General features: G+C 45.3%; 1 protein-coding gene across 7 annotated transcripts in view; it reads right to left on the reverse strand.

The window, feature by feature from the left end:
• Nucleotides 1-27,507, reverse strand: part of EHMT1 (euchromatic histone lysine methyltransferase 1) — a 441,279-nt gene that overhangs the window by 138,379 nt on the left and 275,393 nt on the right. For all 7 annotated transcript variants that reach the window (XM_029611524.1, XM_029611528.1, XM_029611523.1 and 4 more), the window contains 4 exons: nucleotides 22,720-22,826; nucleotides 20,940-21,062; nucleotides 14,273-14,374; nucleotides 3,825-3,929 (listed from right to left, as the gene is read on the reverse strand). In XM_029611524.1, the coding sequence (XP_029467384.1) occupies nucleotides 3,825-3,929; nucleotides 14,273-14,374; nucleotides 20,940-21,062; nucleotides 22,720-22,826 (437 nt within the window). The remainder of the gene's footprint in view (nucleotides 1-3,824; nucleotides 3,930-14,272; nucleotides 14,375-20,939; nucleotides 21,063-22,719; nucleotides 22,827-27,507) is intronic.

Raw genomic sequence — 27,507 nt, forward strand, 5'->3', positions numbered from 1 at the left:
CTCAACTTCGGACTATCCTCCGGTAAGCGATGCATCTTATTCTCGCCCAAGGACTGAAACAGGTCTTCCAGCTCTTTCCCAAAGAGCAACTTTCCTTTAAACGGCAACGAACCCAGCTGAGATTTAGAAGACACATCCACCGCCTAGTTGCGTAGGCACAGCAGACGCCTTGCGGACACAGCCGACACCATGGTTCTGGCCAACGTGCAAAGCAAATCATAGAAGGCATCAGCACTACAGGCTATCACCACCTCTAAACACCCTGTTTGGAGAGACTCCTCTTGAGAGAGCGATTCGTTAGCCAGGAGCTGCTGCACCCAACGCAGGCCTGCTCTCAACGAAAAATTGCTACACATCGCCGCATGGATTCCCAGTGCGGAAACCTCAAAAATCTTCTTAAGTTGAACCTTCAGTTTGCGATCCTGCAAATCGTTAAGGGCTGTCCCCCCCGTGACTGGAATGATGGTCTTCTTTGTGACCACAGCCACCGCTGCATCCACCTTAGACACTCTTAAAAGCTCCAAAGTCTCCTCAGGAAGCGGTTAGAGTTTATCCATAGCCTTAGCCACTTTAAGGCCCAAGTCCGGGGTGTCCCATTCCTTGAAGAGTAAATCCGTAGCCGAGAAATGAAACGGGAAGGACGACGGAGGACCCCGTAGGTCCAATACCACAGGATCCATAGCCCCCAAACGAGACTCTTCCTGGGGAAGTGGGATGCTCAACTCCCCAAAATAGCTGGAATGAGCAGACCGAATTCATCTTTCCGAAATAAACGGACAACCTTCGGGTCGTCTCCGTCTGCCCCATGAGACCCCCGGATACCGCTCTGAAAATGCTCCATCTCCCCCTCCACCCCCCATCGGGGGCTGGGAAGGTAACTCCCGGTCATCCTGGTCTTCTGAATCCATGGAGGTATCCGGATCCGCCAGCAGGGCTCTCAAGTTGAGGGGCCTCTGGCCTGGCGGAGGACCTGGGTTCTGTATGGTCTTGGTCCGCTTCGGAGCCCCAGGTTGGGATTCCAGACTAAGGGGTCTCTTTTTGCTCGCCTTCCGGGCCTTAAAGGCCTTATGCATTAGAAGGACAAAGTCAGAACAAAATGATGAATCCAAGGACACATCATCCTCATCCCCTGCAGGGACATCCCCAGCGCCATGGCTGTCGGGACCTGCGGGCCGGTCCCCCTCAGGAACCCTCCGCTGCGGGGAGAGACTCGGTGGGAAGTTCTCCCCTTCCTGCACTGGATGCGCTGCCGAGGACGCTGACAGCAACGGGCCCAAAATGGCGTCCGCAGACCCGAGAGGATCCAAGATGGCGGCCATTCCCGCGTTTTGTGGGAACAGGCCCAAAATCGACAGGGGCAGCTCCCCGAACGCTCCTGTCACTGACTGCACCCTCACCAAGACCCTCTGCGGGGTCGTGGAAGCTCCCTCTCCCCCTGAAAGGCAATTAGTACAAAGCCCATCCCGTGACAAGCATGCTCACACGGCATAATGAGAACAAAATTAAAAGTAAAAAATCTAATTTCACTCCCACGAAACGCAGCTAAACACGGCCCCCCCCCCCCCCCCCCCCGATTGGAAAGGAAGGGAGAGTGAAGCCACAATGAAAAAAATGACAGTCCGTTTTTTGTTTTTTAACAAATACTTGCCGGGGAGTGAGCCGGGCTCCCCGGTATCACCCCCAGTAGTGGATGAACCAGAAAAGAGGGTCTTCCACCCAGTACCTCAGTTGCCTCTGACAACCAGGGAGGATGGTCCCCTCAGGACCTCACAACCCCCTGGGAGGCGGGAGACTCCCATGTGCAGGCAGTCACTGCGGTCCCTCTCCAGGAGTCACTGCTATTATTTCTTTCTTTTTTTTTTTTTTTTTTTTTAAAATTATCTAAGAACATAAGAACATAAGAAATTGCCATGCTGGGTCAGACCAAGGGTCCATCAAGCCCAGCATCCTGTTTCCAACAGAGGCCAAAACCAGGCCACAAGAACCTGGCAATTACCCAAACACTAAGAAGATCCCATGCTACTGATACAATTAATAGCAGTGGCTATTCCCTAAGTAAAATTGATTAATAGCCATTAATGGACTTCTCCTCCAAGAACTTATCCAAACCTTTTTTGAACCCAGCTACACTAACTGTACTAACCACATCCTCTGGCAACAAATTCCAGAGCTTTATTGTGCATTGAGTGAAAAAGAATTTTCTCCGATTAGTCTTAAATGTGCTACTTGCTAACTTCATGGAATGCCCCCTAGTCCTTCTGTTATTCGAAAGTGAAAATAACCGAGTCACATCTACTCGTTTAAGACCTCTCAGGATCTTAAAGACCTCTATCATATCCCCCCTCAGCCGTCTCTTCTCCAAGCTGAACAGCCCTAATCTCTTCAGCCTTTCCTCATAGGGAAGCTGTTCCATTCCCTTTATCATTTTGGTTGCCCTTCTCTGTACCTTCTCCATCGCAACTATATCTTTTTTGAGATGCGGTGACCAGAATTGTACACAGTATTCAAGGTGTGGTCTCACCATGGAGCGATATAGAGGCATTATGACATTTTCCGTTCTATTAACCATTCCCTTCCTAATAATTCCTAACATTCTATTTGCTTTTTTGACTGCTGCAGCACATTGAGCTGACGATTTTAAAGTATTATCCACTATGATGCCTAGATCTTTTTCCTGGGTGCTAGCTCCTAATATGGAACCTAACATCGTGTAACTACAGCAACGGTTATTTTTCCCTATATGCAACACCTTGCACTTGTCCACATTAAATTTCATCTGCCATTTGGATGCCCAATCTTCAAGTCTTGCAAGGTCCTCCTGCAATGTATCACAGTCTGCTTGTGATTTAACTACTCTGAATAATTTTGTATCATCTGCAAATTTGATAACCTCACTGTCACTAAAGACAAAACCTATCCTAGGCCCTAACACAGACTGTAGGTGTTGCACCCCTACCATCTGCTGGAAACAGAAGAATACTGCCAGACTGTAGGTGGCACCATCCTATATAAGGCGGAGTTTTGTTGGTAAACTTCTATCTCCACCTGCTAGAGGGGAGGCAAAACCCAGGAGTCTGGACTGATCCGGGTACGTACAGGGAACATGTCTCTTTGTGATTTGAAATGTCACATAGCAAACTTTGCTGTACAAAAACAGCTTAACTTTGCAGATTTCCTCTAAAGTCAAAACATGTCAAACTGGCTAAGGGTGAACAGACTGACTAATTAAGTACTGGAAAGTATACTGGTGTTCACACCGACTTTGAGTTTATTGGGTTGGTGGGATGGACAGCTGATGGACCAGTACAAGAAGAAGTTGGCATTGCACCTGATACATGCTGCATGTTTTTCCATAGATACTAAATGGAAGTCAGCGCCTAACCTTGAACATTGGAAGGGTCAAGTGTATGATATAGCATTGACAAAGAAAAACTGACCTTTAAGTTGCAGGATAATGTTGCATTGTATGGCAAAGTGTGGGATCGCTACTGGGCATTTTATAATCATGTCAAGCTGTAGGTGTACATGTTGTAGGTGGTATCTTAAAAGATGTATTTTGTATTGATGGGTGTCTGACCTGTCCTGTGTTGTTCGGTATGCTAAATAAAAAGTTTAAAAAAATGTCTTACAACACAAGATATTTCATAGAGAACCTGTAATGACAGATGGAAATATTGCAGGATATGTGCTGTGCTGTTCTTTTTTCAGTGACCAAGTAAGGCACCTGCTCTGGTTCACTGCCCAATCAGATTCTGCCATTTGATTATTTCTATTGAAAGGTTAACCCAAGTAAGTAAGCTAGATAACAAAGGGAGTAGACTCACATTATCTCTGATGTTAATCTCTGCTCCCTTGGAGAGCAACAACTTCACCAAATCGATGTGTTTGTATTCAGTGGCCCAAATCATTGGCGTCCAGCCACCATCATCCTAGTTTTTTAGGAGAGTGAAAATCATTGTTAAGACATACTTACATGCATGAAGGAAATGAATTATTGATTTCACAATGCTTACTCTAGCTCTGACAGACACCCTCTTGCTAGGAATATGCCACCTCTGTCTAAAACTATCAGTTTCCCTTAAAGAGTTGTAAAAAGCTCATTTATATATAAAATATTCTCTGGGTTGTATTTATACACATACATAATCACCATCCAAAATGTATCGTGAAAGAAATGCCAGCAATTAAGTTCTCGTTCTGTCTTTACATCAATAATCACGACAGAGTCCTGTGGCATTGCCAAACCATAGGCAGAGGCTAAGGTTTCTTATTTGTCAAGGTTGGCATGGAAATTGGGTACTGGATAAAGGGCAATCCAGGTTGGGTGATTCTTGCTGCTACAAGAAAGCATCAAAGGATAACCTCAGGGGTATCAATCCAAGTCAGTAAATAGGACCTTGGAGCAACTGGTTGGGGGGGGGCCAAGGAGAGGGATGTAAGGAGAAATTACTACTTACCTGATAATTTCCTTTTCTTTAATGAAGACAGGTTAATCCACACCAGTGGGTTATGCACCTCTACCAGCAGATGGAGAGGGAGCAAAGCTGACATCACAGTATATATACCCCTGCATTGACATTAGCCCGCCAGTATTCTCTGCAAAAGCCAACTGTGGACAACTAAACAATACATAAACATAACTATTAACAGACAACCATTCAAGCACTCAGGAGCTGTTGCAATACAGTGCGTTCAACCGAGCGCACTGTATAACACACACAGGTCGATACAGTAAGGTCGAGGTGAGAGGTTATACAGTGCGTTCAACCGAGCGCACTGTATAACACACACAGGTCGATACAGTAAGGTCGAGGTCGAGAAACAGTGAGGTAGTGTCAGGCGCACCCTTCCTCCCCGCACGCACAGTTCTCTTCACTAACTCCCCGATTCTCTCCTCTAATCGCATGCAAATGCATGCCGCGGCTTTAAAGCGGTAGGGAAGGGTTATGCCCGCGTAACCCATTTTACTGTATAGGCGCTTAATACAGCACCTATACAGTAACCTGGGTGCGCTGGTACCTGTCATTTCAAATGACATTTGAAATGACAGGCACCAGGAAGTGTAAAAATCAAAATTTTTAAATACCTGTCGGAGGGCCGCGTGGGTCCAGGCGGCCGGCGGGATCCGGGGGGCCGGTGGTCGCGTGTTAAATCTAGGCCGCGGGCGGGTGGGCGCCTGTTCCGGGCGGCGGGGGGCGGGTGGACACGCGTTAGTTTCAGACGGCCGCGTGGGTCCAGGCGGCCGGCTGCGGCAGCGGGAGCCGGGTGGTCGCGTGTTAAATCTAGGCCGCGGGCGGGTGGGCGCCTGTTCCAAGCGGCAGCGGCAGCGGCGGGACACGCGTTAGTTCGAGACGGCCGGCGGGTGGTCGCGTGTTAAATCTAGGCCGGGTCCGCACAGGCCGGGTCCTCACAGGCCGGGTCCGCACAGGCGGGTCAGTCACATGCCGTGACGTCACGGCATGTGACTGCCTTGAGCGCCGAATCGCAGGGGTCGCACAGGCGCGCATTCATTCACTGCCGGTGGGGGCTGCCTCTCCTGCAGCCCCCACCGGCAGTGAATGAATGCGCGCCTGTGCGGACCCGGCCTAGATTTAACACGCGACCACCCGCCGCCCGTCTCGAACTAACACGTGTCCCCCCGCCGCCGCTGCCGCTGCCGCCTGGAACAGGCGCCCACCCGCCCGCGGCCTAGATTTAACAAGCGACCACCCGGCTCCCGCCGCCGCCGGCCGCCTGGACCCACGCAGCCGTCTGAAACTAACGCGCGTCCACCTGCCCCCCCCCCCCCCCCCCGCCGCCCGGAACAGGCGCCCACCCGCCCGCGGCCTAGATTTAACACGCGACCACCCGGCTCCCGCCGCCTGGACCCACGCGGCTCCCGCCGCCTGGACCCACGCGGCCCTCCGACAGGTATTTAAAAATTTTTATTTTTTCTTCTGACAGGTTTTATGTGTCCCACATCATTACATTTTCTCGATCATCTCTGTATCGCTTTTTTTTTAAATTGTGTTTTATTGTTTTTGAGTGTCTTAAGCGGTGTCGATGGATATGTTACTAGACTCACAGTCCTAATTCCTACTAGGGGGAGGCGGTAAACTAACACGTTACGGCCGCGGCAAAACAGTGCGTTACTAATGAGAGAACCTGAGTGCCCGTTACGGTATCGGAGGGGAATAGCTAATTCCTTCATTATACAGCTAATTCGTTCATTTACATGCCGGGTGCGGGAAGGGTTACGCGACTGTTTTAAGAAGCGCTACGGACGCGCAAAACTGGAGACTGTATCGCTGGTTTGCCTTACGCGTCCGAATTGTGCGCAGCGAGCTCGTTACAGACGAGAAATCTTCAACTGAACTTTACTGTATCGAGCTGTATGTTGGATGCAGGTCGTATAGGCACTAATTAATACCCTTATGCAATAAGGGGATTATCGCCTCTACAAGGCATGTCCAACACGGAGTGAATCTAATAGCGCTCATCACATGCGAATGCATGTGAATGAGGCTATTAGGCATTCACTCCCGATGCAAAAAAAAAAAAAAAGTGCGTCTAGGACGCACATTTAGCAATCAGAAATTAACGCCTGCCTGCTTTTCTGTACTGCCTCCTACTTAATATCGTTGTAGGAGGAAAAACTAAAGTAATTTAATTTAAAAAAAAAAAGTTTTTAAAAAAGCGCCAGCAGTCGGGTGCAGGAAACAGACACTCAATTGAGAAGTGTCCATTTCCTGAACCCCTGGCTGTGCGAGGTTTAAAAAAACCGACGCCGATAAACTCTGCATCATTTTTCCTAACCGGCGGAGGGCCGTCACACTCAGACTCTCCTTGCTAACGTGACCCCCTAATTTAAATATTGCATGGCACCCCCGGGGGGGGGGGGTGGGGTGCCTGGGGGCGCGCTAAGAAAGCAGGCGCTGACTGTTCAGTACCCACTTTCTGCACCAAAATATTGCATCGGCCCCTCAGTTAACAGGAAAACACTGAACTTAGACAAGAAGTGTAAAATCACTAATCAGGGACTGGATCTGACACTTACTAGTAATCCCCGGAAACGCAGCCACACAGGAGAAAAATAACACCACCATCCAGCAGCCATTAAAGAAAAATAAATTATCAGGTAAGTAGTACTTTCTCCTTTCTTAGAATTCAGACAGGTTAATCCACATCTGTGGGATGTACCAATGCTATTCCCGAACAGGGTGAGAGACTGCCCGCGGTCCAATCCACACCGCATGCATGAAGTTTGCATCCTCCTAGGCCTGCACATCTAGGCGGTAATGCCTGGAAAAGGTGTGTAAGGAGGACCACGTTGCAGCTCGACAAATCTCGATGGGAAACAACAATCTAATCTCCACCCAAGACACTGCCTGAGCCCTAGTGGAATGAGCCCTAACCTGAGTAAGCAATGGCTGCTCAGCATCCACATATGTGGCCATGATAACCTCCTTAATCCAGTGGGCTACTGTAACCTGTGATGCCAGCTCACCCTGTTTACTCCTACCATAGAATATAAACAGCCAGTCCATCTTCCTGAGAGGTTTAGAAACCTCCAAATACCTTATGCTATACCGCTTGACATCCAAGGTTCATAACAGGTGATGCTCATTCACATCTCTCTCCCTGTCCAGTGTCGGCAGGGAAATTGATTGATTCAAATGAAAATCTGAGACCATCTTCGGCAAAAAAAGATGGAACAGTTTGCAGCCTTACCGCCCCCAGAGTCAAATTGCAGAAACGGTTCCCACGAAGACAAGGCCTGTAGTTTGGAAACTCTACACGCAGCAAATTGCCACCAGAAACACCATCTTTAAAGTAAGTAACCTCAAGGAGAGGCTACGCAGTGGGACCTGCCAGAAAATCCAGAACTAGATTAAGACTCCATAAGGGCACCGGCAACCGCATGGGAGGACGAAGATGCTTCACCCCTTTTAAGAATCAGGCCATATCCAGATGGGCCAATAAGAATTCACCATTCACCTGACCTCAGAAACAGGCAAGAGCCACCACCTGTACCTTCAAGGAATTAAGGACAAAACCCTTAATCAACCCATTTTCCAAAAAATCCAAAATGAGCAAGATCTTAACCTAACAAGGATGAACCCCTCGTTCCTCACACCAATCTTCAAATACTCGCCAAATCCAAACATAAGCTAAGGAAGTGGAGAACTTTTGCACTCAAAGCAAGGTGGAAATCACTGCAGCGCAGTATTCATGCTTCAGCAACCAAGCCCTCTCAAGGGCTATACCATAAGAGAAAATAGAGTCAGATCTTCATGAAGAATAGGCCCCTGCCATAGCAGATCCCTGTGGACTGGTAATCAAGAAGAAGAGTCCACCAGGAGCCTCCACAGATCTGCATACCACGGCCTCCTGGACCAATCTGGCACCTCCAGAAGCACCATACCTATGTACCTCTCGATACTCTGAATCACTCTGCCCAACATGGGCCACAGGGGAAATGCATATAGAAACTTGCCTTCCAGCCACTCCTACACAAGGGCATCGATGCCCAAAGATTTCAGATCTCTCCTGTGACTAAAGAAGCAAGGAACCTTTGCATTGTGTGATGTCACCAGCAAATCTAGAAACAAGAGACCCCAGCGGCCTACTATGAGCTGGAACAATTCGTTTGACAATTCCCATTCTCCTGGATCAAGACTCTGGCTGCTAAGAAAGTAAGCTCTTACATTGTCTTTTCCTGCAATGTGTGAAGCTGAGATCTCCTGAAGATGTACTTCTGCCCATTCCATGAGTTGGACTATTTCTTGTGACACTTGCTGGCTCTTGGTTCCTCCCTGGCGACTGATGTAAGCCACTGACATTGTATTGTCTGACATTATTCGGACCACTCGACCCTGCAAGCAGTCAGCAAATCGCAAGCATGCCAATCGAATGGCACAGGCTTCCAGCCGATTGATGCTCCAGAGAGACTCTTCTGTGCTCCAGCGCCCCTGTGCTGTCAACTCTTGACAGTGAGTCCCCTAATCCTGGAGGCTCGCATCCTTCATGAGTACTAGCCAGTCTGGTGTTCAAAGGGGAACACCCTTCCTTAGATCATCCGCTTGCAACCACCACTGCAGTTAGATGCTGCTCTCCACTGATAAGTGAAGCCGTATCGCGTAGTCCTGATACTGTGGATTCCAACATGCAAGCAGTGTGCGCTGAAGAGGACACATATCCGCTATCTCTAGGGTGGCTGCCATCAACCAGAGCACCTGTATTGTAAGCCCATACCCATCGGGTAGTATTATTTCTGTCAATAGCCACACCTGCCTCATCAGTTTCTGAACACGGCTCTCTGGTAAGAACACCCTGCCTTGCTTCATGTCGAAATGAACATCGAGATATGCCAGTGTCTGGGATGGCTGCAGATTGCTCTTGGCCAAGTTCACCACCCAACCTAGTTCCTGTAGCAAGGAGATCTCCTTGCGCGAGATCTGAAGATTCTCTTTCATTCTCTTGGCCCAAATTAGCCAATCATCTAAGTACAGGTGGACCAGAATGCCATCTTTTATCCTCACTGCCGCTACCACTACCATGGCTTTAGAGAAGGTTCTGGGCATGGTGGCCAAGCCAAAAGGTAGTGCTTGAAACTGATAATGTTGCCCCAAAACAGCGAATCGCAGAAACCGTTGATACTACAGCTGGATAGAAATATTGAATACTGTGTACAATACTGGATGGGAATATTGAATACTGTGCACAATTCTGGTCGCTGCATCTCAAGAAAGATATAGTTGTGGTGGAGAAGGTACAAAGAAGGGTGACCATAATAATAAAGGGGATGGAACAGCTCCCCAATGAGGAAAGACTAAAGAGGTTAGGGCTGTTCAGCTTGGAGAAGAGACAGCTGAGGGGGGATATGATAGAGGTCTTTAAAATCATGAGAGGTCTAGGATGGGTAAATGTGAATTGGTTATTTACTCTTTCGGATAATAGAAGGACTAGGGGTCACTCCATGAAGTTAGCATGTAGCACATTTAAAACTAATCAGAGAAAATTCTCTCTCACTCAACGCACAATTAAACTCTGGAATTTGGTGCCAGGGTATGTGGTTAGTGTAATTAATGTAGCTGGGTTTAAAAATGGTTTGGATACGTTCTTGGAGGAGAAGTCCATTACCTTCTATTAATCAAGTTGACTTAGAAAATAGCCACTGCTATTACTAGCATAGCATGGGATATACTTAGTTTTTGGGTACTTGCCAGGTACTTGTAGCCTGGATTGGCCACTGTTGGAAACAGGATGCTGGGCTTGATGGACCCTTGGTCTGACCCAGTATGGCAATTTCTTATGTTCTTATGCAGGTATGCCTCTGACAAATCCAGAGACGTAAGAAACTCCCCCAGCTGTACTGCCATTATCACCAAGCATAAGGTTTCAATGTGGAAACGAGTCACTTGCAAATGACAGTTGACTCCCTTGAGATCCAGGATGGGGCGAAAGGAACCCTCTTCTTGAGTAGAAATAAATGGAATATAGGCCCATATTTACTAAAGACATGGGCACTGGGATCATGGCCCACAGGCTGAGAAGCCTTGACAACATACACTCCACTGCCTGTCTTTTCTGTGAAGAGCTGCAGGGAGATAACATGAAAACATCCTGAGGAACGCTGAGAAACGCCAAAGTACAGCCATTTCTGATCACCTCCAGAACCCATTGGTCTGACGTGATGTTGTCCCACTTCCAATAAAGAGAGAGAGCGACCCCCATTCTCCTGCTCCCAGGGGTGGGTAGGAACACCTACATTGAGGGGATCGGGAGGCACCGCTGCTCGAGCCTGTGCCCCGTCTGGGCTGCCTGGGATGAAAAGACAGACTTACCCAAAGGTCGAGCCCTCAGAGAAGTTGCTCCTCTGTAAGGTCAAAAGCGTTTCCTCAGCCATAGCTAGACGCCTGGCCGCTATCACCAAAGCCACCCCTTTGGTTGAAGTGCGGACCAGGTCGCAGCCTGCTTTTGCCAAAAAGGCGGCTGCCGGTTCCATCACTGCCCTGGAATTCAAACTATATTCACTGAGTTCCTGAGAGAGAAGCAGGGAAGTGCAAGCCACCAGGAAGCAGCAAGAGGTTATCTGCAAATTCATTGCATCGCCTCAAAGGCCTGCTTAAGGATAGCCTCAATTCTCCTACCCTGTGCAACCTTCAATGCAGGGATAGTCGTCCCCTTGGTGTCAGCACATACCAGCACATCCACTTTTGGAAAGTGCAACTGCTCTCTTGCTGCCAGATCCAAAGGCTACAGCACTTCCAAAGTTCATCCCCCTTTAAAATTAGCTTCCGGGGTGCCCCATTCAAGATCAATCAATTTTTGAATAGCATCCATAATCGGGAAGAAACATGATGCTTTTCACAAAGAAACTGAAATGGGATTTTTCTTTGGCTCAGACATAGAATCAACACCCGGCACTCCCAGCATTTATTACATTTCTATGCCGTCACTCTGTATTCAATCATAATGGTTTACAAGTATAAAAACAAAATAAAAACAATCATCTTCAATGTCTGGGAGATCAGATCTAAGAAAAAAATGCAACATTGTTCTATACGGCTCCAATCCCTGAGGAATTTCCCCATACTCCAGGGAGTAAGGATCGCCTTCATCATCTGTGCCATCTGGGTCCCTATCAGGGTGACCCACAGCAGGCCTAGACATACTCCAACTCTTGCCCGCAGCACCAGGCATGCAGGGATCCGCAGCCTGCAATCCTGAACTTTTAGGTTTGGCCAGAGCCGCTGATAATGCCTGAAGAAAGGACTGAAGCCCTTGAAAAAATTCCACCCAAGAAAAGGCAGAAGGATACATACTAAAACTAGGGGGTGTCTGTCCTGCGCCCTCTGAGTTGCCTTCCCCTGCTGACGAACCAGTTAGGGGAGCCCCAAAACAAGGCGAAGCTTCTGGCAGTTCCCCCTCTGGTCCCATTCCCGCATCATGCCGGGAAGGGCCAGGCTCAGTAAAATCAGTTGGAGACAACTCTCCCTGAGTCTCCAAGTAATGATGACACAAGTTAGAGGGGATGCCAGGCGGTGATGCCCGAATATGGCAAGGAACACAAAGGGTAAGGCGCGAAAGCTTTTTTGCTACCAGTGCTATGGACAAACAGCCGCTAGCTGCATGCTCCAAAAGCATCTGCAGTTGTGTGCGTAGCAGTGCACATGCACAAGCAAGCCTGGACAGAGTGCTCAAAAAATAAGCCTTGTCCAATAATGTAGGCGCCCAATACGTGATTCAGGTAAACGCCCACCTGAGTGCACACCTAGGCGCACAAGCGCAAAAGACATCAGAAACTGTTTCGTGGCAGACTTGTGCATAGAAAAGCACGTGAATGCTGCCACGAGACTAAGCAGAGCTTGAGAGCAGCGCCTAGTCAAAAATGCTGCTCAACAAGCCAAGCTGCCATGACTCCCCAAGGTCCTCGGAGACGGGAATGGACATCAGATGGGTGCGCTGACCAGAAGGGGAATGGAATCCTTAAAATTAACTCTCCTATTTCTTATTTTTATAGATTTAGTCTTTACCTGAGCTCAGCCTGTCCCAGCCGAGTACAGAGTCGGTCTCCGGTTGCGGGGGGAGAGGGCAAAAGCCTTCACTGCTGCACTTCGCTTCCTGCACCAGCTAGCCTCTAAGCTGTTTGTCTCTCTACAGCTAAGCCCACACCAGAAAACCAGTTACCAGACCGAGACACTCTACTGAGGGAGGGATCTGTAGATACCATGGGAAAACTCGACTGAGGGAGGGACCATAAGGTATCACCACAGGAGAGCGGGGCAAATTAATTTCCTTCTTTCTCCTAAATTTTTTAAAATTTTGTATAAGCAATCCTCAGTAGGGAGATGCACATCCACCATCTGCTAGAGACAGAGAATATTGGTGGACTGATGTCAGTGCAGGGGTATATATACTGTGTCTTCAGATTTGTTCCATTTCCATCTGCTGGAAATGGTGCGGATTAACCTGTCTGAATGCTAAGAAATGTTCTTTTAATAAGTAATTATATGTCCTTTCAATGTATATTGGTTATAATGATAGCCTCCAGACTCTTGTGATTCTGCAGCAGTAGTGGTAGTAGCAGAGTTGCATAATAAGGAGGACAACTTGCTACAAAATACACACAATAATGGAAGTCTTGCCCTCCCCACCCACCATAAAAAAAAAAAAGTAAATTCTGTACATTAAACATACATTTCAACACAGATGGTACAATCAACCTGCTGAGCATAATCACCCCCCCAATAATAGAACAAAACAAACGACCTTAAAAAATCTGTCCCATATTTTGATTCAAGTGCTACACGAATGATACCTTTATTTGACATAGCCAACAAATCCTGCTATAACAAACCTTTTTTTATAATCAACACATACTTAAACACCATCCATAGATGCCAGATGTTAGAAATGAAGAAAGGAGTATATGGGGTAATCTGCACAGAACGGCAATTACAACCCTTGACAGAAGGAATGGGGGTAACCTATACAGAGTGGCAGTTACTACCCATGAATAACTCGCTGGGCGGAATGGATGGACCATTTGGTCTTTACCTGCCATCATAACTATGTTACAAACTCCTTGCTTCTTAGACAATTTGTTATAAATAGACACTACTATACATCTTTGATCATAAGTGAGACATATTCCTTATGGGACCGATTTTAAATGTTACGCACGTGGGGTACATTTGTGCGCGCTACTTGGCGCACACAAATGTACACCCAATTTTATAGCATGTGCGCGCTGCCGCGTGCATGTTATAAAATCCGGGGTCAGCGCACACAAGGGGGTGCACACTTGTGCACGCCGAGCCCAAGGGGAGCCCCGATGGCTTTCCCCGTTTCCCTCCAAGGCCTTGGAGGGAACTTTTTTTTCGATCCCCCCCCCCCCACCTTCCCCCTCCCTTCCCCTATCTAGCCCGCCCACCCCCCAGCCCTAACTAAATCCCTCCCCCCACCTTTGTTTCCGAAGTTACGCCTGCCCGAGGCAGGCGTAACTTGCGCGCGCCGGCCAGCTGCCGGCACGCCATCCCCCGGCACAGGCCACTGTGCCGGAGGATTCAGGACCGCCCCCGGCCCGCCCCCAAACCGCAGCCACGCCCCTGCCACGCCCCGCCCATTTTTGAAAGCCCCTGGACATACGCACGTCCCGGGGCTTGCACGCGCCGCCAAGCCTATGCAAAATAGGCACGGTGCTCACAGGGATAGGTTTTCAGGGGTTGCGCGCGTAACCCTTTGAAAATCTACCCCTATATGGATAACACCCTGCTGCCAACAATACCTGACAATTGACATCCATTTGTTCATGCGAGAGAAGATATTGAACGATGTCATAGTGCCCCTTCTTGGCAGCCAGGTGTAAACATGTGGAGCCCTCGGAGTCCTGAAAGAACAGAAGACAACAACTGAGATCCAATCACACCACACTAGAGTCTGCATGATCCAGAACTTTAATACTAAAGAGGCAATGGCAGATCTGGAGATACATTCTCCAGTGACTTTTCTTACCTTTTACTTGTTTATTTAAATTATTTTTATCGCATCTATAGCAGGCCAGCTATGCTAAGCGGGTCATAATAAAACAAATATAAAATTTACATAAAACAAACAAATAGACAAACACAAACATACAAATAACGGCAGATAGATAAAACATCAAACACTATCTAAAAAGATGAGGATGGAATCATCACTATTACATCTCAGGGAATGTCTCCTTCAAGAAAAAAGCTTTAAAGCTGTTTTTGAAAAAGACTATAACCAATTATTTGCAGCAAATAATCAGACAGCATTCCATAAAAGCGGTCCTGTTAGAAAAATGGCACAGTTACATGTCTCCTGTTGGTGGTCCTGCCTAACTGATCATTCTCCGAAGTAAAGAATGAGGGGTGGGTGGGCATATAAATTAAGCAATTTGGATAAATAAGGCAGGCCATCCCCTCTAGGAGTTTTAAATACCTTGGCAAATACAGTGAAATTACTTCTTACCTGATAATTTCCTTTACTCTAACATAGGCAGGCCAATCCTTACTGGTGGATTACGCATTCCTACCAGCAAATTGAGACGAAGACAACTGATTCACTGATGGTACTGACATATAGCTCTGCCCAGACATCAACCTGTCAGTGTCTCTAGAAAAGCCAAACTGTGGACAACTGATTATACTTGAACCATGACTATTATCAGCCAACAAACTTGTTACTTCCAGCCAACTCAGAAGTACTGAGCTCAGAGAAAAAAAAAATATTAGCTACAACTGATTATATATGCTGGTCCTTCACTTACCAGTACACAAAACAATCTGCATGGTCCCTGAAAGAAAGGACAAAACTGAAAACAAAAAACACAAGTAGGCAGCCCAGGTCAGGATTGTGGATTGGCCTGCCTTCCTTAGAGCAAGGGAAATTATCAGGTAAGAAGAAATTTCACCTTCCTTTGCACTCAGACAGGCCAATCCACGCTGGTGGGGTGTACCAAAGCTACTCCTGAAATGGGCATGAGGCTGCCTGCGCTCCTGTCAATACCGCCCTTGCGAAGGCCATGTCCTCCTGGGCTTTAACATCCAAGCAATAATGCTTGGAGAAAGTATGTAAGGAGGACCCTGCTGCTTCCTGGCAAATCTCGGAAGGAGACAACAATCGAAGCTCCATCCATGAGACCACTTACACTCTAGTGGAATGCGCCCTGATTTGCCTAGGTAATGGTACGTCTGCATCCAAATAGGCTACTGCTATAACCTCTTTAACTCAATGGGGCACTGTAGCCCACGACGCCGGTTTTCCTTGTTTACTTCCACCATGGAGAACAAACAACCGATCAGACTTCTGTAAGGAGCAGGTGACATTCAGGTATTGTAACAGATGCCGCTTCACATCTAAGGCACCTAACGACTGGTATTCTCGCTCATCTCTGTCCCTGTCCAACGCAGCAGGGAAAAGAATGATTCAAGTAGAACTTAGACACCACCATTGGCAGTGACCCCACTTCTACCACCATGACCTTGGAGAAGGTTCTGGGCTTTGCAATCAAAATGGCAAGGCATGAAACTGATAACACCATCCTAGAATGGTAAAACGTAAAAACCATTGATATTCCTGTTGTATGGGCATATGTAGATATGCTTTCGTTAGATCGAGAGACGTGAGAAACTCCCCTCTCCATACTGCCATAACAACGGAGCGCAAGGTTTCCATTCTGAAGTGAGTCACGTGCAAATGCCAATTGACTCCTTTCAGATCCAGGATGGGTAGAAATTAGCTCTCTTCCTTCTTGGGCACCATATTTTCCTGTGAGTTGGGAACTGGAATTAAAGCCCTGATGTCTATCAGCCTTTATAACGTGCTTTCCATGGCCAATCTCTTCGCTAGCGAGTTGCATGGAGAGACCATAAAGACATCCAGAGGGAGCTGAAGAAATTCTAGAGCATAGCTGTCTCTTACCACATTCAAGACCCACCGATCTGTCGTGATCTAGATCCACCTTTGATAAAAGCGAGATAGTTGCCCATCTATCTCCGGAACCGGTAGGTGGACCCCTGCACCTTCACTGCAAGGTCCAAGGTGCTCCAAGCACCAGAGCCTAAGTACTGCGATCTTCCGAAAGGACACAACTTCTGATTCGTCTATCCCCTGTAAGGGCGAAAATGATGGAAATCCCTAGAGTGGCCTCTCACTCCAAAGGAGTGCGAAGCTGTCTCTTCCGGCAACTGCAGAACCTAGGCATCACCCCAGTGATTTGCCATATTTTATAACTCATATCCAAACAAGAGAGAGAACCTGTAAAGGGTAACTTTATCAAATTTGACTTAGAAATCGTATCTACTGACCAATTCTGCAGCCACAGAAGGCATCTTGCCGCTAAACCAGAAGTTACTCCTCTAGTGGCCAAATGTACCAGGTCACAGTCTGCATCAACTAGAAATGCGGTTCTTGGTTCTAACGCAAGCCTGCTATTGCTCCCCTGTCCTTGTGCCTCCTGGGTGATATGCAAGCCTGCTCGAGCCACCATACAGCAGCAAGAAGCTATTTGCAAAATTCATTGCTATCACCTCAAATGCCTGCTTCAGGATAGCCTCAATCCTTCTATCCTGGGCATCCTTCAGAGCCACCACCCCCTCCCCCCCTTTGAAAGGGATGGTGGTTCGCTTGGTGACAGCATCAATCTTTGGGAATCGCAACTGCTCCCTTACCTTTGGATCTACAGGGTACAGGCTTGCCAATGAACACCCTTCCAATTCCGGGGCGTTCCATTCAAGGTCAATCAAATCCTGCACTGGTTCCAGGAATGGAAAAAAAACAGGATGCCTTGCATAAAGTGACCAGGATGGGATCCTTCTTTTGTATATCCTTAGCACCACTCCCAGCTATTCCAAGCATTTTCAGAGTTAGAGCCAATAAACCCAGCAACTTGTCCCTGTGGAAAAAATGGAGCAGAGTACTATGTGACTCCAAGTCAGGTGGGATTTTACCTTCCTCCAAAGCTGAGGAATCTGTATCATCCCCGGAATCATGTCAGGTCGCAATCCTCTTCTTCCTCTACCTCAAGCGGGCCATCCTCTTTATGGCACTTGCTCGACTGGGTCATTGATTGGGAAGATCCAGGACACTTCCCTTCCTTTTGGGGATACTTGGCCTCCGCTGGGCACTCTTTCAAAAAGGTTTGCAAACCTTGGAAAAATTCCACCCAGGAGAAAGAAGCCAAATCCAATTCTGGGACCATGGGACTGACCAAGGGGATGCTTCTCCCATAGGGAACGGTGGGGGAAACTTTCATTAGCCAACATATTGCCTCCTGTGCTCCCACCCCACCAAATCCTCATTTGGTCGGGGAAATGCCCCAAAGGTGGTAAAATCCCTAGATGGCAATTCTCCTTGAGCCTCCAGGCAATGCTGGCATAGGGTAAGAGACAGCGATGGCTGCGCACAAATGGGAAGCCTTTTAGTCTTATTAGGCCCCGGCACCATTATTGATCTCAAAAGGGCTGTCTTCCATGTGGCTCTGTACATGCTAAAACACTGGCAAAAGACTGATTAGGACGTACAGTCGTGCCTCCACATGTACACACAAAACTCTAGTCTGCAGTCATGTGCATGAAAGTCTAGGCTATGGCCTCACTGCACACACTCGAGTGCGTGAGAAATAAAACCAGCTGCAGTGGACTATCCTTACAAGACCAACAAACAGGGATGGTGGCGCGGGAGCTCAGTGGTGCATTTGCCAACTGAAGTAAAAGCACCGCCAGTATGTCACTCCCCTCCACTTTCCTGTAATTCGATCAGAGGTGCAAAGGGGAGGTTAGCGCTGAGGAAGAAAACAGCCCAATAGGAAAGAGAAGACTCTTTATTCCTTCTGGGTTTTTTTTTCCACCTGAGCTCAGACCTCAGTCAGCTGAAATCACGACCAGGCAAGTGGCTATAGAGGGAAAGGGTGCTTTCTTCTCTTTTTTTTTTGGAAACCTAAACCTGGGAGCTTAAATCAGTTTCTTCTCCTTTCTTCTTCTTTTTTTTTTTTTTTTTAAACAGACAATCCCCACTAGGGAGATGCATTTTAATCATCTAATGGAGACAGAGAATACTGGTTCGCTGATGTTGGGGCAGGGTTATATGTCAGTGCCACCAGCAAATCAGTTATCTCAGTCTCCTTCTGCTGGTAGATAACCCACCTGTGTGGCTTGGCCTGACTGAGTGCAGAGGAACTTAATTTTTATCTTTGAGTTCTGGTAACCAGTGCAATTGATCCCTCAAAGACCCATCCACACTCCCCCCTCCCCCCAAAAAAAACATGCCATGCTGCTGAATTTTATAACATCTTATAGCTCATTGCTGACAATGGGAAAGACCACTACAGAGGGATTTATAATAGTCCAAGACTGTTAAAACAAAAGCTTGAACAACTGTACAAAAATTGTCCGTCTCCAAAATATTTTTTTAATTGCCTAATCAGTCCGAGTTTGTGAAATCTCAATTTCAATAATGCTGTAATCTGTGATTTAAAAGATAGGCAAGCATCGTTCCAGAAACCTAATTCCCTTACTGAGTGTACAAGTATGATCGGTTTTCCCTCAATAGTAAGACCAGAGAAATTAGAAGGGATCAAATCCCAAGAAATCCATAAGGCCTCTTGTTTTAGCTGCATTCAATATCAACTCATTCCTATTCATCCACCTAGTCACTATGCTAAGATACTGGGAAGCTGTATCCAAAGTACTGGACAGATTATGCAATAATGGAAAAAACAACTATCATCTGCATAGATTTTATAGATCTCTAAAGAATCTAAAATAGAACAGAGAGGAAGGAGATAAACCTTAGTATTGGAGACAATACTGGTCCCTCAGGAACACCTAAATCAACAGTAAACTAAAATAATTTATACTCCTCTATTCTAACCTGCTGTTTACTCCCACTAAAATAAGATCTAAACTAGAGGATACCTCCTCCTACACCCAAACATAAATCTCTCCAGATTACTCATTCCATACAGAAAATCTCATAGCAGAGGCCAATACAATCAATCACAAAATCAAATGCAAATGGGAAAACTGAGGATGATATATATGGATGCTCTAATAGCAACTGAGATGGTCAATTTTGCAAAAATCAATATTTTAATATTGGGTACCTGACTTTGGCAACATTCATTAATTTCTGCAACTGTTTTTCAAATGTTCTTGCATTCTTGGTTTGAGCAAGTTAAAATGTGTATGTTACAGACTCCCTAACTAAGTCCCAGAGACTCCTATTAAGGGAATCTTCATTATATAATTTTTCATTATATGATTTTTGTAACCGAACCTTTTGTGGCACCTGTTAGAATGTACTATAGTACGCACTCACCTACTTTAATTTATGTGCCTACATGTAAACCTTTGCGATGGTATATAACTTAGCGACGGTATAGAAAAGATTCTAAATAAATAAATAAATAAAATAAAATAACTGGGCAGCATACAAATACAATTACATCTCGGCGAATTATGCAAGCAAGGTATTATCCTAATAGGGATATACTCTAGCAAAGTATTTTGTCACCTCAAGAAAATAATTAAACTGCAAACTAAGTAGTTCAATTTCTTTCTTTATATGTAACCATAATTTTTATTTTTTGGCACATATTTTGTTTTGTTTGCTGCATAAATCCCCAAGTTTTATACAACGGTACAGTCTGAGCTTAACATAAATGTGAAAAAGAGAACCCTTTGAATGCTGACAGAGGATCATCTTCCTAGACTAAATATGACTGTCTATCTTCTTCTCTTTACTCTAAAACTCATCCTTGTATACACAAAACAGAATTATGCTAGCCACCATGGTTCTGGGCTCCCTTTTTAACTGGGAGATGACTAAGAGAGGGGATATCCTACATCAGTGTACAATTTTCTGGATTACACATAACTTCTGTAGGTATAAATCCCCTATAGATAACAACCCACAAGAAAGCCCAGAAGAATCTCCTTATTGCCTTGTAATAGCTGAACATGCTCGACCACTGACATTCTTTCACAGGAATACCGAATATGACAAAACGATCATAACACTCAACTAGTCTGCCTAATTTAATTCTTGTTACATTGCCATAGGCCCTAGTTGATCTCTATTCCCCTTCATTCCTTCACAAATAATGATCCTCTGTAACTATCCAATACTTTCTTGAATTCTATTCTTGCTTTTGCCTTCACCATCTCCATTAGGAAGCTATTCTATATATCCATTACAAGTAGTCAGAGAACAATTGAATACAACAGTCAAAGATGGTCTTCTTCATGGAAGCACTAACCACAGTGACATAAATCCATTTATATATTCAGAAACATTCAGTGGCAGGTAAGGGCTAGCAATTCAATCCACTTCATTAGGGAGAATATAGCCTACTTTAACACCTGAAAATTGTAGCTAATTGATAGATCCTGGAAAAATAACTGGAGATCTATCATATGGTTCTAGAGTACCTTGGGATCTACTAATGCTCCCGCCTTGATGAGGTATTTCACAGTGTCAAGATGGTTGTTTTCTGATGCCTCCATTAGTGGAGTCCTCTGGTCCTCAGAACACGTATCCAGATTGGCACCAGCCTAGGGGAAGAAAAGGAATCTCTGTGAACAAAAATGTGACCTGCAACTCTCAAAATCTTTTTCCAGATGGGCATTCTTACAGTTGTGTTAAAATGTCACACGCTCCAGTCAGCATAAAAGAACAATTCTAAGTCAAACTGTTCAATACTTTTTTCCCACCAGTTTCCTAATGTAAAACCGAAACCAATTCAATTCTCAGGGCATGAGATGAAAATTTGTTTATCAATCAAAAAACATCACTTAATTTCAGAAGGTCAACAAACTAAGGACATGGTTATCATTTGAAGAGGTGATATATTATGACAGAGATAAAACATTAAGCCTTTACTTATAGGTATACTCTGTACAATATTAAATCAAAACTGATTATTCATAAACAAAAAAAGCTCTGAACTTTTATGCTGCCTTTTATAAATATTACCTCTTCCTCGCCATTGCTCCCTCATTTATCTACTGACTAACTTGTAAGTATTCCTTAACCCTCTAAATGCATCCCATCATACATACTGGGATAAATCTTAGTGGCTCCCAAAGCGACTATGCAGCAAGGATGAACTCAGGTTTACAGGATGAGATGGCATTTAAAGCAGTAGTGGCTCTTCCTTCTTGCATCAATACTGAAATCTTGTCAAAAGTAAGAGTACAGTCCTTACTGTTGTAAGGGTGAAAGGGTGCCCGGGCACTGTACTAAAACAGTCTTAGGTTTGGAAAGAAAAATCATGTAGATTTAATTAGCAATTAAGAAAATTGCTGAAAGTCATATGATCTCCTCCTTTTTTTCATCATGTCCCAAGTCACCAACTGAAAGTTTTCACAATGCCTCCCATTTGATGGTCTGGGCCATGATGAGAAGTGTAAAAAGTGGACTGAAGTCCACTAGCCATTTTATTAGTTCTGTTAATTTTGCAGAAATTGTGTTTCTGTTAACACAAGACCATTCTATGGAAAATAAAGGCTTCGTAGGTCTTAATCCTTACCTATAGCAAAGGCTCTCCTAACCCTTGCCAGGAGGTATTGGCATTGCTGCTTTGAAAATAAACCAGGTATCATCTTTGATGCTATTATCAGTAGCCATGAAAATATCTGAATTGCACGACCAATAATGAGGGCACAAAACACTTAAAAGATGGCAAAAACCTAACAGGCAAATCTCTTCTTCCAATGTAAAAAAGAAAATCCTAGAAGCATCCTTTTTGGAGATACAGAGATTACCATTTGATAAAAATATCAAAAAACAGAAATAATACTTGGAAACATAATCAGCACTGTATTTTATATTTAGCTGTGTCAGAAAGAACGTGTGATAAACCAAAAACACAAATTATCAAAACATGTTAGATTCATTCAGCAATGAAAAAAGTACATTCACATGTATCTAAATCTTGCCTACCCTATATTTTCACATTCAGTTGTGAATCAAGCTCATTTTGCATCTAATACTACAGACAGTGAAACAATTTTAATGTGGTATTTCTTTGAAATAACTTATTGTAACTTGAGAATATTCACTCTAACAGGTTCTTGAAATATCTGTTGGAATACCCTATAAGGATCAAGATTTTAGCAAGGAGCTGACTGTACCCAGGAGATTCAATATGAGAGTTCAGTCTAACAGGATTCCTCTGTATCAAGAGGCACATGGAGAAAGTCTACTCACCTGAATAAGCATATGACAGACGTCTATATGGCCTGCCTCTGCTGCAGCATGGAGAGGTGTTCTCCTGTTATGTTGTTCCATTTTAAAGTTTGGGTCAATCCCATCCACTGGAAAGCAAACAAAATAATCCAGGTTAGCATGGAAGCACACTGTATGTTGGAAAGCCATGTAAGCCTGGTAAACACGTTGGAATATTTTATTTATTTACGAACATTTGATATTCCACTTTTTTTTGCCAGGTTTGGTCTCAAAATACAGTAATTAAAGACTAACTGGTATAATATTCTAACCACATTCAGATAGTGAAGCTGTTTATCTCTGAGGAAAGTAAGTAAGACAGCCCTTGATAAGTAAGGGCTGTCTTCAACAAAAAGAGGAAAACAACAAGAACTGCCAATGGGCAGGACATTATTTTTGTTGGGTAAAATCCTATTAACTATTTAATTTTATTTATTTTTTTTTTTTAACAAGGAAGACAAGACAAATCATAAAAATGGGCCTTGGGGGATGAAGTTGGGCTCTACCATCAAAGGATACTATAGAGAATGAACAGTTCAAACCTATTATCCTGCCAGAAGGTTGTGTCCAGACAGCAATGAAATGAGAATGTGTATATGGAATTCCACATCCCAGCCTTGCAAATCTTCTCAGTGGGGGTAGATCTTAGAGAGTGACTGTCTGCCATGGCCCTAATATTATGAGCCTTGGCATGCCCTTCTAAGGTCAGACCTTCCTATGCAATACAGAAGGAAATGTAATCTGTTATTCAATTAAAAATGTTGTACTTTGTCATTGCACTCCCAGAGTCATTGTGTCCAAAACAAACAAAAAGCTATGTGGGTTTTCTCTGAGCTTGAGTTTACTTTAGGAAGAAGGTGACAGCTATCCTGCAATCTAGAAATAAGGCTTTTTCATCATCAATAGACATGTGGCCTCGGGAAAAATGTTGGCAGGACAACTGGCTGATTGAGGTAGAAATGAGACGCCACCTTAGGCAAGAATTGAGGATGTATCTAAAACACCAACCTATTATGAGAGAATCTAGTATAAGGTAGATAAGTCACTAGAGCCTGGAGTTCACGGACTCTGTGGGCTGAAGTGATTACCACCAAAAAAATAACCTTCTGAGTCAGGTTCTTGAGCTCACAAGAATCTAGAGATCTGAAGAGGGTTTTCATCAGCTGAGTAGGAATCATGTTGAGGTCCCATAATATTGCTGAAGGCATGATGGTAGGCTTCAAATGGCCAAGACAGTGCCAGCAAGGGACTATTCAGCTCTTATTTGTCCTTGGTTTCATCACGAGTGCTAGTCTTGTCTTCATTTAAGATGGTCAAGAGAAAGAGGAAATTTATCCAGCTGAGTTCCCTTCAACCCCGGCTAGCATGATAAATAGGTTTGATTAGAGCAGCCTCGAGAGTCTCCTTAGAGGGGGATAGTAACAACACATTGGAATCAGAAATGCCTTTTAGTGCCAAGAAGTGGCAAACTCCAGACACCATGAAATTCAGGAAAGGCAGTAATCCTCTCCTACCTTAAAACAGTTATAGGATATGCAGTTGAAGGCTGTGGTCAGAATGGAGGCAGTGGCGTAGCCACGGGTGGGCCTGGGTGGGCAGGTGCCCACCCAACTTAGACCCAGGCCCACCCAACTGGCACCGGAACTGCAAGGCTGTCGCGGGATCCCATCCCCGCGACAGCGAACAAGAGAACCCACGCCTCGCGCCCCATCACGGCACACATGGGGAAGCGCTGCTGCGGCCGTATGGCCAACCGGTCTTCCTGTTGAGGGGGGGGAGCGGAAGCGCCGCGGGCAGCTTCCGCTTCCTCCCCCCAAAGCAGGAAGATCAGCTGCCTCTCCTGCTGCCACCCGTTCTGCTATCTTCGGACCAAACGGCCCGCCGAACTTCCTGTTTGGGGGAGCGGAAGCGCCGCGCACAGCTTCCGCTTTCTCCCCCAGAGCAGGAAGATCAGCTGCCTCTCCTGCTGCCACCGGCCTCCTGCTATCTTCGGGAGTCGGGCCGTACTGCCCGCCGATCTTCCTGCTTGGGGGGGGGAGGGAGGAAGCGGACGTTGTGCGCTGCGCTTCCGCTCCCCCCCCCCCCCCCCGACAGGAAGTTCGGACGCCGGAAGATAGCAGGAGTCCGGTGGCAGCAGGAGAGGCAGCTGATCTTCCTGCTCTGGGGGAGAAAGCGGAAGCTGTGCACGTGCTTGAATGTGTATGTGTGGATGAGAATGGGAGTGTGTGTGGGTGAAAACTGGAGCCTGGGTGTGTATGTGGGTGAGAATGGAAGCTTGAATATGTGGGTGAATGGGAGCTCGAATGTGTGTATGTGTGGTTGAGAATGGGAGCCTGGGTTTGTGGGTGAGTGAGAATGGGAGCTTGAATGTGTGTATATATGGGTGAGAATGAGAGCCTGGGTTTGTGTGGGTGGGTGAGAATGGAAGCTTGAATATGTGGATAAGAATGGGTGCTTGAATGTGTGTATGTGTGGGTGAGAATAGTACCTTAAATGTGTATATGTATGGATGAGAATGGGAGCTTGAATATGTGTGGGTGAGACTGGGAGCATGGGTTTGTGGGTGAGAATGGGAGTCTGGGTTTATGTGTGTGGGTGAGAATGGGTGCCTGGATGTGCGTCTGTGTGTGCATAAGAATATAAGCCTGGGGAGGGGTGAGAAAGTGAGAACTTGAATGTGAGCTTGGAGGGGGGGGAGAGCATATGAGAGTGAGAGCTTGAGTTTGTGAGAGGGAGTCTGTGAGAGAAAGCGTGTATGTGTGTGTGTGTGTGTGTGTGTGTGTGTGTGGAAGGGAAGAAGACAGTAATAGAAGAAAGACACTGAAAAGGAATTAGGAAATGAGCTATAAGGGAAAAAATGGGAAAAAGAGACCAGGACCAACTGATTAGAAAAATACAAAGATCAGACAACAAAGGTAAAAATATATATCTATATTTTTAGATGTTAGCAATTTAAATATAAGCAACACAACCGCTCTCTCAAAATTTATGGACAGGTAGGAGCCGTGTATAAAATCGTAATAATAAGAAGGCTAAAGTACCACAAATCACCGTGAATTATGTTTGTATCATTAAGTAAACCTCATACTTAGGCGTAGATGTGAATGCTATGCTGCATAATTTGGCATTATTTATCAGTAAAAAAACAACTAGTAGACCTGCATGCCTACAGCCCACCCATGTTAACCTTGTGCCCACCCAAAAAATCAATTCTGGCTACGCCACTGAATGGAGGATTTACCAGAAAGAGCGCCAGCCACAGCAGGCACTTCAGTAGCCCAATCTCTGCTTGGGAGGTCTTTATGGTTAAGCCCAGAAGCTTCAGAATCAGAATCAATAGCAGCTGGGGAGAAGCCACATTTTTTAAATCAAGAATGGGAAAGACATTCAGTGTAGCTAACTGTGAAAATGATTGGAAGGAGTCTCTCCAGTGGGAAAGTAGTCAGAGGAAATGACTAAATAAACCAGTAAGACCTAAAGTGGTAAAGTCAGAGTATATCTGGACCATGATTGAGACTTTAAAGAAGTTTTTGATGTCAAATCTTCTGATTACTTTAAGGAGATACATACATTCAAAACTGTCTATCCGTGACACTATTTTTTGGCTCATGCTACAAAACTGGAATCCTGGTTCTCAGATGTTCAAAGTGTGAAATCATTTTTTTTTTTTTGGACTGGCAGTTAGTTCATCCTTTTAATTCCAGTTCAGCTGGAACCAATGCTCCAATAGGTTGATGTGCAATCTTTTCTCCTGGAGAGAACAGGGACCTTTGTAGGTAAACTCCCAAGCTCAGGTTAGAAGTATCTGTGGTTAGGACAATTTGGTGAAAAAAATGCTGAGGACAATACAAGGGTGAATCTTACAGGGGTGTGGACATCCTCCATGGCACTCTGAAGGTCACCATCCCCAAATGAAATTTGAGGATGGTCAGAAATAGTACCTTCTCTTTCCACTCAGGAAAGAACTTGAAGAAACTGGTCTGCTTTTCAGACATCGTCCAAAAATCAGTGAGGCAAAATCAAAGACCCCATTTTCCTTCTCGGAAGAGATGGTTCAAAGTTATAAAACATTTGGCTAGGCAGTGCAATGGCAATAACTGCATCAAAGGAAAAAGCATGGACCAGTTAAATAGACTCAGAGAAAAAAAAATCAAAATTTAAAAAAATGCTAAAACATCAGGGGCACTTTTAGCAGAAAGTCAGAAAAGAATTAAAACATTGTCTTCTGAAGTTCTAAGGCGGTCGCAGTTTTCACAAGACATGTTGATGTTCTTAGGGAACAAAAAAGATTTCAGGGTAGCCACAGGGCCACTGTAGCATGGAGACTATCATGTGTGTGTATTGAAAGGCTTTTGTCTTTCTACAATACTCTAAAAGATATGTCTTTTCAGTGCTGAGCGCATTCACATGACCCACTTGTGTGATTCTGTGAACCGCTTGTCTTCAAAGAATCCATTTTTATGCGACTCCATTTGTTTAAACAAAGAAACAAGTAACTTGAGATATGGTAAATTAGAACACATTAAATATACCAGGATTATTCAGTGGCAATAAATGCATTTATCGTATTTTTCGCTCCATAAGACACACTTTTTTTCCCCCAAAAGTGGGGGGGAAATGTGCATCTTATGGAGTGAATATATATTTAAAAAAAAAACCCCCACAACTAACCTCAACCAATGTTTTTTTTGTCCCCATTCCCCATCCCAACCCTTTAAATTTAATTAACTACAACCCCTCACCCTCCTGACCCCCCCCCCCCCGCCCCCC

The sequence above is a fragment of the Rhinatrema bivittatum genome, chromosome 8 (assembly GCF_901001135.1).
Source record: "Rhinatrema bivittatum chromosome 8, aRhiBiv1.1, whole genome shotgun sequence".
Lineage (NCBI taxonomy): Eukaryota > Metazoa > Chordata > Amphibia > Gymnophiona > Rhinatrematidae > Rhinatrema > Rhinatrema bivittatum.